At 37.7% G+C, this 16,499-nt stretch overlaps 1 protein-coding gene across 25 annotated transcripts in view; it reads left to right on the forward strand.

Annotated features, from left to right (window-relative positions):
* NRXN1 (neurexin 1) overlaps nt 1–16,499 on the forward strand; it is a 1,199,463-nt gene that overhangs the window by 1,057,952 nt on the left and 125,012 nt on the right. Inside the window, exon 21 of one of the 25 annotated variants that reach the window (XM_081593726.1) lies at nt 12,365–12,384. The exons of the other annotated variants lie outside the window; for them this stretch is intronic. Coding sequence (XP_081449852.1) covers nt 12,365–12,384 — 20 coding nt within the window. The remainder of the gene's footprint in view (nt 1–12,364; nt 12,385–16,499) is intronic. 25 annotated transcript variants of the gene reach the window in all.

The following is a 16,499-nucleotide window of genomic DNA, read 5'->3' on the forward strand; positions in this document are numbered from 1 at the left end:
TTTCATCTGAATTTTTTCATATTCTAGTCATTTTTGTCACTTTAAATAGTACATATAGTATTAACATACAACAGTATCTCTTGAGATCCACATTAGTAAGATAAAGATATTTACACCTACCTGTTCTACTAGCTTCTCTAGATCCCACCATCTCATTGTATTTCCAGAGATGTTAACTTTAGCATACTGTTTGGCAACCATAACCACATCTTGCATATTTTATCTATGAGGAATGCAAATTGCAGAAACAGTAAAGTGCTCTGAGACTACCACTACTGTGTAAATGTTGTCCGATGCCAGTTTCAGTTATGTGTTAAGATTATATTCATTTTCCTATGGGTCCAGTATTATATTACCTGGACTTTTTAAAGGAGAATATTCTCAGGGTCAGGATCAAATGGAATCCCTTCCATCGTATCAATTTCTTATAATCAGGACATTCTATTTTGTTTCATATTTGTATTATACCTGTCTCCTTTTTTTCCAAAAGTTCCTCAACATCTTTTTTCTTACTTTGTTTCCTTTGTGTTTATTGGATCAACAGTTTAAGTTCCCACTCTTTCAACTGTATGAAATCTTGCTTTTTCACACTAAACATCTCCTATCTGTGCTTTCTGTTATTGAACCTTAGTGTTACTGTTGATCTCAAGTGTGACAGGAGACCCTGTTCATGTTGAGAGTGATCAGAGTATGTAGAGTGATAGACTTTTCCTTGGACATGGCAGATATGGTGCAGACGTCCTAATGCCAGAATGAAAAGAATATTCAAACTAAGAGCCTTACATTTCTTTGAACAAATTTTTGACTTTAAGAGAAAAATGACCTGGATTTTCATTTGTTAGTTTGTTTTTGCTCTGGGGGTTTGCTTTTGTTTTATTTTATATTTTAGGTGGTTATATTAACTATGCATCCCTGTGTCACAAGTTGTCTCAAAATTTAGCAACTTAAACTAACAGGGATTTATTCTCTCACCGTTTTTGTGGGTTAGGTGATTCTGGGTAAAGCTTAGCTAAGAGCCTTGGGCTCAAGGACTCGCATGAAGCTGAAGTGAGAGCCACTGACCAAACCTGCAGTCTCATTTGAAGGTTTGACCGGAAGGTGGGAATTCACTTTCCAGTTCACTTACATGGCTTATTTTCTCACATGTGGGTACAGGGCTTCTTCATAAATTCTGGCAGCTCATTCCCCCCAGGGCAAGTGATCTTAGAGTGGAAAGAGAGTTGGGGGTAGAATCTGGGCATCACTTAGGATGGGAGCCACGGACTTTTCATAATTTAATCTTAGGAGTGACATCCCATCATGGCTGCAGTTAGTCTAGCCCATCCATGCCCAAAGGGAGGAAATTACAAAAGGGCATCAATGCCAGGAGTTGAGGATTTTTGGGGACCATCTTAGATCCTCTCACAATGTCAAAAAGTAGATGCATGCCAACAGATTTGACTGTTATATGTATTTTCTGCTGGTCTCCTTCCATGTCTTCTCCAGATTAGCTGTCAGTGACACTTTATACCCTGTATCTCTCTGCATTGTATTCCAAGCTGTGCATTTTTCTGCTTTTCTTACTCACCAACTCTTTTTCAGCCATTTCTAGTCTTCCACTAGTGTCTGAAAAGCTCTTTATTTTGTTGACTGCATACTTTTTCTCTCCACTGAGAGACTTTACAGACAACACAGGTTCTTCTAGCTTTTAATTTTAGTGGGGCCTCAGGAGGGAGAGAGACAAAAGCATCAGTATTCTTCCCCCAACTTGAAATGGACTTTGAGGTTGCAACTATGACTAGAGGAAATTAAATATTTTGGTACTGTTTAGTCACTATCCAGAAAAGAATGCCCTTTGCTTTTCAAATAACTTCTTTTCACATTCAAAACACAGATGAGAAGTCTCTATACTCCCAATTAACTGAGTTTGCAAATTTTAACAGATTGTGAAATATGAAGAAAAAGCCTAACATTCTTTATTATTTCTGAATTCTGAGTTTCCTGCTCCTTCACCCTACTAACTTAACCTTTGAAGCAGCTTCTGTTGGCTTGAGTATATAGGGTATTATATTTATGCAACTTCAAAGAATCTTTTAATCTTCACAGTTTGACAAAGTTTAGCTATAATCATTTGGACTCAAAGAGCAATCACAAATTCTAAATGACTGTGATTGATAAGGCCCGAGTTCTTTTTCATTATTTTATTGTCATTCATTTTTAATAGTTAGAAGTAGATGATGTGGTAAGTCAGCAAAATAGTCTTCATTCTCTCAAATATCTTATCTTTAATGAAATCTTAGAAAGAAACAGCCTTATATTTCTGACTTCATAATGCACTGTTCATCAATGAAGAAAACCCAAATGAAAAGCAAGGTATAGTTTTGTCTTGGTATCCAATTTCAATTTGTTCCAGAGAGTCAGAAACAGAAATATTAGAGAGATTAGAGTAGTATTGGAAGAACAGGAGGATTTTTGTTATTCCTAAATTCCCGGGGTTTTTCTACTTTAACTTCAAAAAACATTTGCCAGTTAATTCCAATGGTAATTAGAGCAAAATTACTGATTACTTTGCTAAAAAGAAACTCAGAAACTAACAAATACAAAGCAGAGACACGTTTTACATTGAAATCTAAACTTATGTGACATTTAATAGCCTTTTGTAGTTATTATCTTTTATCATTTCAAAGTTAACTGTTTCTCCCTGCTTAAAATTATTTTATTTATTTAATTAAACTGGAATAAAATAAATGTTGTTCTGCCTTTTTAAAAGAAAGTTCCCCCACTTACTTGGTGTTTTAATTAGTTTTTGCTATGTTGCAAGCTGCCTCTAAACTTAGTCACTAGAAACATTGATTTAGCTCACGATTCTGTGATTCTGCAATTTGGACTGAGCTCAGCTGGGTGATTTGTTTAACCTCTGCTGTGTTTGGGTTTGGCTGATCTCAGTGTGTCTATTCTTGTGTTGATGATCTTCTACTGGGTTTCCTAGGGACTGGGTGATCTAAGATGGCTCAACTGGGCAATGTACCTATGTTCCATATGTGTCTTATATTCCAGGAAGCCAGCTCAATCATAGAATTCCATGAGTGAGAGTAGAACTGTGCAGAATCTCTTGAGCCCAGGCTCAGAACTTGCCCAATGCAGCTTCAACTTCAGTGATAAAGCAAGTCACAAGGTCAGCCCAGATTCAAGGACAGGAATTACAAGAAATGTGGCCTTGATTATAGTTGATCACAGCTTAAGGAATGAGACCTGTGTTAATATTTATGCTCCAGACCACCAAATGATAAAATCATGTTGTCACATACATTGTTAGTAGCTAAAATGTCCAATGAAGACAAACCAATATGCATACAGATTTGTCAAAACCTGAAAAATATTGTTGAGATTCCCTGGTGGCTTAGACGGTAAAGTGTCTGCCTACAATGCGGGAGACCTGGGTTCAATCCCTGGGTCGGGAGCATTTCTAATACTGGCCATTTCAATTATACCCACTCTCCTCTGAAGACAGTCTGCTAGTGTGTCAGGTGGTGTTATCCATTCCTTCCTGGGCACATGCAGTATCAGAAGAGCTCATTTGTTCAGCTGACAGCAGGTGCTATTTAAGTCCTATAGTTAGCTTTCTCCTCTTTCATCTTTGGAGGTATTTATCAGCAAACTTTGATGGTCAAAAATCACATTATTCAAAGATCACTGTAGGACAAAGTACATGAATCTATTTTGAGATACAGGGTATAGATATGCATATAGGTATAAATGTAAAGATATTGATAACCTTTCATGCTCTTAATAAATAAGCTTGCCATTGTCACTTGTTTCTATATCTCCTTTACACATAAACCCACATACCTCCATATTTTCCTCAATTTTATGTATTGCGTTATTTTTCTCTAAATATATGCTTTCTGATTGTCATATATTTTCTTTTTTTTTTTAACTAAATTTTCTCATTCAAGGCTTTAGGCTATAATGATGTCAAAACTTAAAGTCATTGTTTTTCCCCTCTGGAGATAAGAATATTATCTGAATTGCAATACAGTTCCAGAATTTTGCTTTAATTCACCTTGACATTGCTATAAAATCTATGTGTAAATATCTGGCAGAAATTAATAATGTGCATTGTTTGTTAGTCAAAAAATAAAAAAAAAAACAACATTTTAAGAAACAGAAAAGAACACACCTCTTCCACTAATTGGGTAGAAAGAGTGAAACTATGTGGGAAGGAAAATCCAGATGGTTGGAATTAGAAAATACTCATTATGGCTCAATGTTTTGGTTCCCCCAAACTTCATATGTTGAAACCCTATCCCCAAAGGGATGGCATGAGGTGGTGGGGCCTTTAAGAGGTAATTTGTGTTAGATGACATCATGAGGGTGGAGTCCCCGTAGAAGAGAGAGTTTGCTTCCTCTTTGCTCTCTCTTTGTGAGGATACAGTAAGACAGCAATCTGAAACGCAGAAAGAGGTCCTCAATGGAGTTCAACCATACTGGCACTCTGATCTCAGACTTCTAGTCTCCAGAACTATAAAATTTAATGTCTGTGTTTATAAGCCACCCAAGCTGTGATTCTTTGTTACAGCAGCCTGAAATGGAATAAAACAATATGATACCTTGATTCAAATGGTACAAACTCATAGAAGAGCAGAAACACTGATACTCCAATGCAGATACCAGGGGAAAAATCTCAGGACGCTACAAAAATGTGTTTTGGAAATTTTCCAAACTTCTGATTAAACTTCCCCATTTGTAGCCTCTCTTATGACAAATAACCAAGTTATATTGGCTTTTATTTCTTCCTGAGATGTGCAGTCAATAAAATATTCTCATTTTAGCATCACATAACCCTCATTGTTGTGTGATGAAATGGAAGAATGAAATATAAAAAAGGTATATTACTTCAACTCTATTTAAGACAGAACCAAACTTTTATTTTCAACTGAAAATAATAAATTGAAATTTTCAGTGACTACCTAGTACAGGCCAGGTACGTCTGCTAAAACCTACTAATTTTTTAGACTATGCATAAATTATCCAAGTGGACTTCAGAATCAATATTCAAATAAATCAACACAGAAAATACATTATTAGAGAGGGAAGCGAATATGGTGGAAATAATTAAGGCATAGTTATATATGTATATGAGCATTACACATAACCACATTCAAACGTTGGCATTATTTCATCCATTTACTAAATAAATGTGTGAAACATTTAGTATAGGAAAGACAGTGTTCTAGGCAGTGTGGAAACAGTAATGAAAACAATGGATTAAAAACTCTACTCTCATGATCCTTACATTTTAGTAAGGAAAATATGAGGCAATTGCATAAGCAAAATATATCATCTATTAGATAATGATAAATGCTTTAGAAAAAATATTAGGAAAGGAAACTAAGCAGTATCTTCAAAAAAGAAAAAAACAGTCATGTGAAAGACCTCCTTTGGCAGGCTTCATTACTATCAAATATTCATTTAAAATATCCAATATTAGATGATATTACCACTGAATCAGTCATTTCCAGTTGTAAATACATCAACCGTAACTTCATAGAACCTCCCTGGTAGCTCTACACAGCGTCTGTGCCACCTTGAATTCATTTTTTTGGCCCACACTCCTTTATTAATAAGAATAAAAACATAAATTACATCCTCAGGAAACAATATGTGTACAGCACAGTCTCCATACAATTTGAGTATTTTAGAGAGCTTCTTTAACTTGATCCACAGAACCTGGTTTCAAATGTATGAAGTCACATTCAAGTTAACTCTGCTAAAATTTTCAGCTACCATAGTAATAAATGCTGTTGTTTTCGTTTTATTTGCTAAGTTGCATTTGACTCTTTTGTGATCCCATGGACTGTAGCCAATGGATGGGGGAAACAATGGAAACAGTGACTCCAAAATCACTACAAATGGTGACAGAAGCAATGAAATTAAAAGGCACTTGCTCCTTGGAAGAAAAACTATGACCAACCTAGACAGCATATTAAAAAGCAGAGACATTACTTTGCCAACAAAGGTCCACGTAGTCGAAGGTATGACTTATCCAGTAGTAATGTACAGATGTGAGAGTTGGACTATAAAGAAAGCTGAGCACCAAAGAAGTGATGCTTTTGAACTGTGGTGTTGGAGAAGACTCTTGAGAGTCCCTTGGACTGCAAGGAAATCCAACCAGTGCATCCTAAAAGAAATCAGTCCTGAATATTCATTGGTAGGACTGATGCTGAAGCTGAAACTCGAATACTTTGGCCACCCGATGGGAAGAACTGACTCATTGGAAAAGACCCTGATGCTGGGAAAGATTGAAGGCAGGAGGAGAAGGGGACAACAGAGGATGAGATGTTGGGATGGCATCATCGACTTGATGGACATGAGTTTGAGCAAGCTCCAGGAGTTGATGATGGAGAGGGAAGCCTGGTGTGCTGCAGTCCATGGGGTTGCAAAGAGTTGGACTCGACTGAGTGACCAAACTGAGCTGAACTGAACTGAGATTGTAGCCTGCCAGGCTCCTCTGTCCGTGGGATTTCCCAGGCAAGAATACTGGACTGGCTTGCCATTTCCTTCTCCAGGGGATGTTCCTGACCCATGGTTTGAAGCCACCTGTCTTGCATTGGCAGGTGGTTCTTTACCACTGAGCCACCAGGGCAGGAACAAATGCCATTACATGAAAGCAAAAATATGTCAGATTGGAAAGAACTCAGCTTTTCTGTCAAGATGATTAGAATAAGAGTCCAGTAAAAATTTATGGTTTCCTTTCTATATTAGTCTGTTCTGGTTACTGTAACAAAACAGCACAAACTGAGTGGTTTAAACATTTTCCCATGGTTCTTGTCATTGAGTAGTCCAAAATCAAGGTGCCGAATAATTTGGTTTCTGGTAAGACCTTCCTTCCTGGCTTATAGATGGCTGCCTTTTCACTGTTTTCTCATGGTCTTTCCTAGGTATGGACACCTGGTGAAAGGGATCTCTTTGTCTTCCTCTTCTTATAAAATTGCTAATCCTATTGGATTAGAGTCCCACCCTTATGACAGGTGGTGAGGAATCTGCCTGCAGTGCGGGACACCCGGGTTCAATCACTGGGTTGGGAAGATCCCCTGGAGAAGGGAATGGCTACCCACTCCAGTATTCTTGCCTGGAGAATCCCATGGACAGAAGAACCTGGCAGGCTGCAACCCTTGGAGTTGTAAAGAGTTGGACACAACAGAGCGACTAACACACGCACACTGATGACTTCATTTAATTACCTTCTAAAGGCTCTGTCTCCAAGTGCAGTCACATTTGGGGTTAGAGTTTTAACATATGGATTTCCAGTGGACACAGTTCAAACCATAGATGTCCTGAATCTGAAACAGACTTGAGCTCTCAAATTGGAATTTTAATGTAATTACCAAAATCTTCAAGTTCAATCTCAATGACCTGACCTACTTCATTTGTAAAATTCTCTAAAATTGAATTTCTTTTCCTTTCCTCCCACCATCAAACTGTTTCTCTACTTTGAATGTCGACAAGACAATATCCCAAACAGTCTTGTCTCCAATCAATCTTTAATACTGCCACCTAATTAATTCTAGCAGTATCACAGAAAAGTTTCAGGTCAAATTTTCCATCCTCCAAGACAGTCAAAGAAAATATTAATTGTTCTAATTTGCATAGGGAATGGACAAGAAAATATCTATTACCAATGGACAAACAGACAAATACCTATTACAAAAAGCACAAAAAAAAATGTGCTTTTTCTCTCTGGCACATATCATCAGACTTTCAATATATATATAGAAATCATAATCTTCCTAATAATAATGGCAGGCTAGTCACAATGAAATAGTGTATCTATCATCTTTATTATCCAAAAGGATATTTCAAACTGAGTGGTAGATATTGTCTCTTTTTTTAAGATTTGTATTGAATTATTTAACACAGTGTATCTGTTAAAATGGATAATATGTTCATTCTTTTTAGAATTGAGTAGGGGGAATTGTGTCATTTTACTAGAATTAGTACATTGCTAAGGAAGGCCAGAGACATTTATTAAAAACTAGCAAAAAAAAATAAAAACTAGCAAGACCAAGAGACATGTTCTGCAAGAAAAAAATTGCTTCTTCTGTAAGTGGTGAATTAAGGGCTGAGAACTGGATTTATCTTTCAATATTTCTCGCTAAAAGGGTTGAAGTTCTAAACAACTCCAAAATGATGCAGACATGGAGAGTCTTTTGAGACACATTTCTAGCTCTTAACAGCACTTGGCCATTTTATGTGATGCATTTGGATGAGACAAATGGCGTTGCCCTTCCTTGAGCATTGATATTTTCTTAGTACACAATTTGGTATATGGAGGAGCAAGTGATTTGCCTCTGACAATGTGAGAATTGGCAAAATGGTATTTGTTCACTCTTTTCATCCTCACTGAGCTAAAAGATTACTAAATTCTGTGTTTTCTAAGTGACCGTGTTTTATACTGAAAAAGTAACTCAAAATCTGACTAAGGAAACTACATTTTATTAATTTATGCTGATAAATGCTGAATTATAATTTAAATGGATATGTGTAAGAAAAAAGAAAAAAAACATTTTACTAGAAATAATCACAGTAATTAGAGAAATAGTCTTTTTGGATATCTTTTTGAATTCCATTTGTAATTTATTGTGCTTGATTAAAAATATGCTAAATTCTTTAAAAAATGCATCGAGATTAATAGTGTAATAACATAACCTGAGTTTGAGCAAAAGATTTTCATCTAAGCATACTGGTTTTCTTACATAGATTAATGAAACTTTCCACATTAGTCATACAGATAGTGTTAATACCTGTCTAAGAATCATTCAGATATTAGATTTATATAACTTTGTATTCATTTAGTAAAAAGAGATATGCTTCACCCATCAGCACAAAATTAAATGTGTTACCAGTTTCCTAGAAATGTATACAAGACTTCAGTGCCATGGAGATTCTAATGTTAGTGTAGGGTTTTGAGATTTAAAATGTCAAAAGACACTTAGTAAGTGCTCTCTAAATAACTGTTGCAATACTTGATAAAATTCTCAATAATAATCCTTAATAAAGCATTGAGACATGTCCTAATTAGTTGCTGCTAGCTAATAAATTATATGTAACTTTTTTTTTAAGCAACCTACATGACCAAACCAATATCTAAGCTACACTTTATAGCATATCTCAGTTTTTATGTTATCTGTGAATGTTTCCCATCAAAGTAAAAAAATTGTACCAAAGTTTCACAACCAGGCACAAAGTCTTTATTCATGACTGTCGCAATATGGAAGAGAGACTGAATTCAACTCCACTGGATCAAAGAGCTGGAGAGTTTTTTAAGAGCTAAGGTAGAAGCTCACAGGTCACCTGCGCTTGCTATTTTGGCCTTACACAAAGGGAAAGTAAAACTTTCTTATTTCTTCATGACAGGAGACAGTTTTACAACTTTCAAGAGGATCTCACCTAAGATAGACTCCTATCCTCCCACAGAGTCTGGGAAATAGGGATGTTATCTTTCTTGATAATTACCTTTCAAAGGACTGACTCCCAGGTCCTTGAGAAAGACAGTCCCTAGGCCATAAAACTAGTAAAAGGCTTTTAAGGAGATTTATATATATAGTCAGGAAGATCCCCTGGAGAAGGAAATAGCAACCCACTCCAGTACTCTTGCCTAGAAAATTCCATGGATAGAGGAGCCTGGTGGGCTACAGTCCATGGGGTCGCAAAGAGTCGGACACGACTGAGCCACTTCACTTCACTTCACTTCAAAAGGGGGGTAGGGAAAGAATTTGTAATTATGTTTTTCAAAAGTAAATGCTATAAGAAAAGGAAATTGTTGCCTATAGTCAGAAAGAAACCTGTCTAAAATGTAATCAAGTTGAAGGAAAAAGAGTGTTTTGGTCATTCTTGAACTCTTCCAACCAAAAAGACCATTTTCTCCTCCAAAACCTAACAGCCCTTTCGCTCTTTCCCACTCACTTGACACATTTTGGGCCTGCTTGGTGACTTAGCAGTAAAGAATCTGCCTGCAATGAAGGAGCTGCAGATGTCAGTTCGATCCCTGGATCAGGAAGATTCCTTGGAGAAGGGCGTGGCAAGCCACTCCAGTATTTTCGCCTGGGGAATCCCATGGACAGAGGAGCCTAACAGGCTACAGCCCATAGGATCACAATGAGTCAGACACAACTGAAGCAACTTAGCATGCACACATGACCCATTTACTCAGATTTGTTAAATGTTAGGTTGTATGTGTGTCTTTGGAGTATTTGTATCATCATGGCACATACTTTATATGCACTTTCTCGTTTAAACCCTCAATAATATTTGAAAGCAAATATGTATATAAGCTCCATTCAGAAGAAGATCTTGTGACTTATTAAGGAAAAGGCTAAGAAATTCCCTCAAATCTCTCATCTAATAAGTGGTGGATCCTATACTTGAATCACTGCAAACTAAAGTGCTTTACTGCTGTCTTAGGCAGCTCTGGCTGCTGTAACAAAATACCATAGGCTAGGTGGCTTAAACAGTGGGAGTTTACTTCTCACAGTTCTGGAAGCCAAGAAGTCCAAGATCAAGGTGCTAGAAGATAGGTTTCAATCTAATGCCACTTTGACTTGTATGCAGCCATCTTTTCACTGTGTGCTCTCAATATATTTCCTTGGTGTGTATGTAAGGAGAGAAAGAGAAATTTCTTCACCTTCCTCTTGCTATAAAGTTGTCAAACCTATTGCATTAGGGCCTCACCCTAATGACCTCCTTCACAGTTAATGACTTTCTTTACCAGGTCTTCCCAGTTAACTCAGCTGGTAAAGAATCCACCTACAATGCAGGAGACCCCGGTTTGACTCCTGGGTCAGGAAGATCTCCTGGAGAAGAGATAGGCTACCCAATCCAGTATTCTAGGGCTTCCCTGGTGGCTCAGATGATAAAGAATCCACCTATAATGCAAGAGACCTGGGTTCAGTCCCTGGGTTGGGAAGATCCCCTAGAGGAGGACATGGCAACCCACTCCAGTATTCTTTCCTGGAGAATCCCATGGACAGAGAAGCCTGGCAGGCTACAGTTCATGACTATTGCAATATGGAAGAGAGACTAATTCAACTCCACTGGATCAAAGAGCTGTTTAATTTCCTTTATCACTTAGGAAATTACAAAGGTTTCAGGAACTCTGGTCAGGAGGCAAGAACAAAGACTAAAATACATATATCTTATATCACAATATCACAGACTTCAACATGTGAATCTGTGGGCAACACAATGCATTCATTCCACAGTAATTACCTTACGAACAACATTGCAAACTTCTGATTATAGCTTATATATCTTGATTATACCTGAACTCAACACACTGCCTTGGTCATAAGGGAGATGGGCTCATTGTTCAAGTCATACAGTTGAAGAGTCCCATGAATTTCACTTTGCCTCATATAATCATTGTCAGAAGAGGGGCAATGAAGTATCTAGGATATACTAGAGTTTTCTTTTTATAGTATTTTGAGACTTTGTAGAATGAGGAAAGGAAGAGTGAAGGTTAGATTCTTCTGGAGACTACTTAGTGGCATGGCTTTTTATCCTTTTATTTGGAGGCTTATGTGTTCCCTGCTCACTAACTGCCAGGATTTCCAGGACCTTGGCTGTGTGCAGGTGATCAGGCCCAGGTGGTGCTCTGTGGTTTTGCCTACTCAGATGGTTGGAATGTGTCCAAAGAGTGAGAATCCCTTTTTTTAACTCTTACACTGACAACCTGTGTGACATTCAGTAGGACACACTATGCGATTGATTTTCTTTCCTTAGGGAATGAGATGATTACATCTATTCACAGGACTATTGAAGGATAGTCAGATTGTTTGAAATATTGAGAATAAAAAAGACCTTATTATTTTAGAAGCTGAGTCTATTGTTTTAAAAGGCCTGATGTCTCCTTGTTGTAGCTAGAAAGACTGGGTAATATTCAATCTTTAAAGAGGAAATATGCACACAATTCTCATATTTATAGAATTGTAAAAGCTCCATCAGCATCTCTACAAAAGAATTTTAAAGAGCAACATTTTAACTCCCTCTGAATAACTGGTAAACATTTTATATGATCATGATCGAGGACCGGAGAAGGCAATGGCACCCTGCTCCAGTACTCTTGCCTGGAAAATCCCATGGATGGAGGAGCCTGGTGGGCTGCAGTCCATGGGGTCGCTAAGAGTCGGACATGACTGAATGATTTCACTTTCACTTTTCACTTTCATGCATTGGAGAAGGAAATGGCAACCCACTCCAGTGTTCTTGCCTGGAGAATCCCAGGGACGGCGGAGCCTGGTGGGCTGCCATCTATGGGGTCGCACAGAGTCGCACATGACTGAGGTGACTTAGCAGAGATCAAGGACAGAAGTAAGAAAAATTGGAGACAGAAAGGCAAAGGAACTTGTAAATATGCCAAGAGTTTGTTGTTGTTGTTGTTGCCGTTGTTCTCCACAGCCTCTCTTACTTTTGCATTCACCCTATGGTCTCAATACTTGCTGTTCTCAAGACACTGTGCAAATCACTGTGGGTATAAACACGGAGATCTTGAAAACAAAGTCTCAGCCTGCATAAAACCAATACAACACAATAGGAATGAGAAGTTATTTACCACTGCATCAATCAGGGAAAGCTCAGTGGAGGAGGTGGATTTCATAATAGATCTTAGAGTAGAGGAGGATTCTGTTAGGTGTGCAGATGGCAAGATGTCCTGGGAAGTGAGTGTAGTTTGAGTAAAGGTGTTAAATTAAAAATAGTCCTTATTTAGGAGATAGACTGGAATACACAAAGACAGTAGTACAGTGGTAGGTCCTCAAGTTTTATTTCTAGAACAGGGAGAACCAATGAAAGGAATAAGTAGAGGAATGCCATGATTTGATTTACAATTTAAGATTTCTTGGATGCTGTGTAGAAAATAGATTAAAGTGAGGCAAGAAAGGGAAAGCATCAAGGTTAGTGAGAAGAACATCAAAAAATCATGAAGAACATCAAAACCTCATGAAATCAACTGATTTCTCTGAGTTGTTTTCAAACTGTCTTATTTTTCATGCTCCATCATTTGGGTGGTATGTTCCCAGGGCCATAATCTTAAAGGGAAGTGAAAGAATTCACTTTCCAGGTTAAAATAGTAATATATTTAATGAGTCACAAGGAGAAGAAGTGTGTCCCTTGTTAAACTTCAGCTTTACAATTTTTTATTCCAAGTATGCACTTTTAATGGTTTTCAAGTAAAGTGTGTTCTTTGTAACTCGCCCAACAGTTCAGAACTTATTTAAGGTGTCAATAAACCCTTTGAGAGGCAAAAGTATGCTTTATGTTTTGTAACTGATGAAATGTTCCCTCTAAATAGATCTCACGTTGCTGAATCTGATGACATGAATAATAAAAATAACCATGGGAAGGAAGTGACCATTTTAAGCAGTATGCAGGGAAGAGATATTTATCTGGTGTTGAAAAGTAGAGAATATTTTCATGATGAACTAGGCTCTCCAGACCACTGCAGTAAGCCTCCTGATGTTAAAATTCAAGGACATTTCAGGGTCACATTTGAGAAAGAAAAAGTCTCTGTTTTAAACACAGAAAGTGTGGTGTCTCAGAAAGCAAGTGTCTCAAAAATTGAAGAGATACTGAGGTTTGAATTGAGTGGATTTCTTCCATTCTTGTAGGTAGACAATGGGCTTGAGGTGGTGGAGAGGTGAGTTTCCTGCATTAATAAGTGGCAGTTGGTAATTTGTTCTGCTTGCCCCATATATTTTCTAAGTTTGTTTTTTTTTTTCCACTCAGTATGCCACATCTGCAAGTCATATAACTGGATACAGAAAACAAAGAAATTGACATCTGCCACAGAACCAATGAGAAAATGCCAGTAGCAGTTTTTAAGAATTCATTATAATGTTCACATTTGGGATTAGCCTAGTCATTCCCTTACATATTTACAAAATTAGTTTGGGACTGAGAGTTAACATGATGTGTTAGCTGTGGAACAGACATATATTCTCCTCCTACTTTATCCATTTACTAGCTGATAGGTAAACTTTACCAAGCTGCTTAACATGATGAAACATCCATAAAATGGGAACACCATAAAACTAGTTTGTAAGATTACTGCAAAGTTCAGTTCAGTCGCTCAGTCATGTCCGATTCTGCAACCCCATGGACTGCAGCATACCAGTCTTCCCTGTCCATCAGCAACTCCCAGAGCTTGCTCAAACTCATGTCCATCAAGTCAGTGATGCTATCCAACCATCTCATCCTCTGTCGCCCCCTTCTGCTGCCTTAAATCTTTCCCATCATCAGAGTATTTTCTAATGTGTTGGTTTTTCACATCGGGTAGCCAAAGTATTGGAGCTTCATCTTCAGCATCAACCCTTCCAATGAATATTCAGGACTGATTTCCTTTAGGATTGACTGCTTGGATCTCCTTGCATTTCAAGGGACTCTTAAGAGTCTTCTCCAACAGCACAGTTCAAAAACTTCAATCCTTTGGCACTCAGCCTACTTTATGTTCCAATTCTCACATCCATACATGACTACTGGAAAAACTATGGCTTTGACTAGACAGACCTTTGTCAGCAAAGTAATGTCTCTGCTTTTTAATATGCTGTCTAGATTGGTCATAGCTTTTCTTCCACGGAGCAAGCATCTTTTAATTTCATGGCTACAGTCACTGTCGGCAGTGATTTTGGAGCCCTCCAAAATAAAGTCTGTCACTGTTTCCATTGTTTCCCCATCTATTTGCCATGAAGTGATGGGATCGGATGCCATAATCTTAGTTTTTTGAATGTTGAGTTTTAAGCCAGCTTTTTCACTCTCATCTTTCACTTTCATTAAAAGGCTCTTTAGTTCCTCTTTGGTTTCTGACATAAGGGTGGTGTCATCTGCATATCTGAAGTTATTGATATTTCTCCTGGCAGTCTTGATTCCAGCTTGTGCTCTATCCAGCCCAGCATTTCACATGATGTACTCTGCATGTAAGTTAAATAAGCAGGGTGACAATATACAGCCTTGAATGTACTCCTTTCCCAGTTTGAAACAAGTCGTCGTTCCATGTCCGGTTCTAACTGTTGCTCCTTGTTCTGCATGCAGGTTTCTCAGGAGGCAGATAAGGTGGTCTGGTATTCCCATCTCTTTCAGAATTTTCCACAGTTTGTTGTGATCATCACACAAAGGCTTTGACGTAGTCAATGAAGCAGAAGTAGATGTTTTTCTGGAATTCTCTTGCTTTTTCTATGATCCATCAGATGTTGGCAATTTGTTCTCTGGTTTCTCTGCCTTTTCTAGATCCAGCTTGAACATCTGGAAGTCCATGGTTCACATACTGTTGAAGCCTAGCTTGGAGAATTTTGAGCATTACTTTGCTAGTGTGTTAGATGAGTGCAGTTGTGTGGTAGTTTGAACATTCTTTGGCATTGCCCTCCTTTGGGGTTGGAATGAAAACTGACCTTTTCCAGTCCTGTGGCCACTGCTGAGTTTTCCAAAATTGCTGGCATATTGAGTGCAGCACTTTCACAGTATCATCTTTTAGGATTTGAAAAAACTCAGCTGGAATTCCATCATCTCTAGTAACTTTATTCATAGTGATGCTTCCTAAGGCCCATTTGACTTTGTACTCCAGTATGTCTGGCTCTAGGTGAGTGATCACACCATAGTGGTTATCTGGGTCATTAATATCTTTTTCTGTTGAAATAGTTAAAAGGAACATCCTAGCTATAGTGGGTCAATAAACTCACTTTTGCAAAAGAACTTATTTCTTTTGCTCCTTTTGAGTTCACTCTCTTCCTCACTCATTGCCCCTAGCTCCTCAAATTATAAACTTCAAGACTTAACCTGTCTGTTCTCAGCTATAGTGAACCTCTGTATAGTGCAGTGTTTGCAGATTTATAGTCTGAGTGAATGTTGTTATGATACCATCTTAAAACTAATGTGAATCTGTCAGCAAGTCTAATATCTTCATTTTATAGTTGAGTAACCCAAGGAATTTAACATCTTACCATGGTGACAAAGCTGGCTGTATAAATGAGACTAGAACTGGTTCTATGCACTCAGTGTTTAATTCTTTAGGCAGATCTGTAATTGATATTTTTAAAAAAGCCCTTTCTTCCCCACTTTAAAGGAAACTGTTAGTATTATCCTATACGACAGACTATGTATTGTAATCTTCTTGCAAAATTAAGGTGTTAAATATATTCAGGGAAAGTAGGGTATAAAACTAAGGGTGATTATTATTTCTCTTCAGTTTAACCTTAGGATATTTCTGAATGTAAGATATTTTAGCACAACACACAAGACAAAACTGGTACCTTGTGTTCATAGGTATTATCGCTTAGTACTCAAGGCATAAGGTCTTGATTATATTTAAATTCAGTCTCAGTTCTTTATCTGATCTGCTGTGGTATATAAGGGAGGGACATTATTTAAACCCCTCTGACATGCATGTGTACATATATCAAGCAAGACTCGGAACCTTCTACAAATCACTCTCCTCAGTGTATTCTTTTTTCTTCCCTATCAGTGAGGAAGGG

Source organism: Giraffa tippelskirchi, chromosome 4 (genome assembly GCF_054371585.1).
Source record: "Giraffa tippelskirchi isolate mGirTip1 chromosome 4, T2T-mGirTip1v1.2.pri, whole genome shotgun sequence".
NCBI lineage: Eukaryota > Metazoa > Chordata > Mammalia > Artiodactyla > Giraffidae > Giraffa > Giraffa tippelskirchi.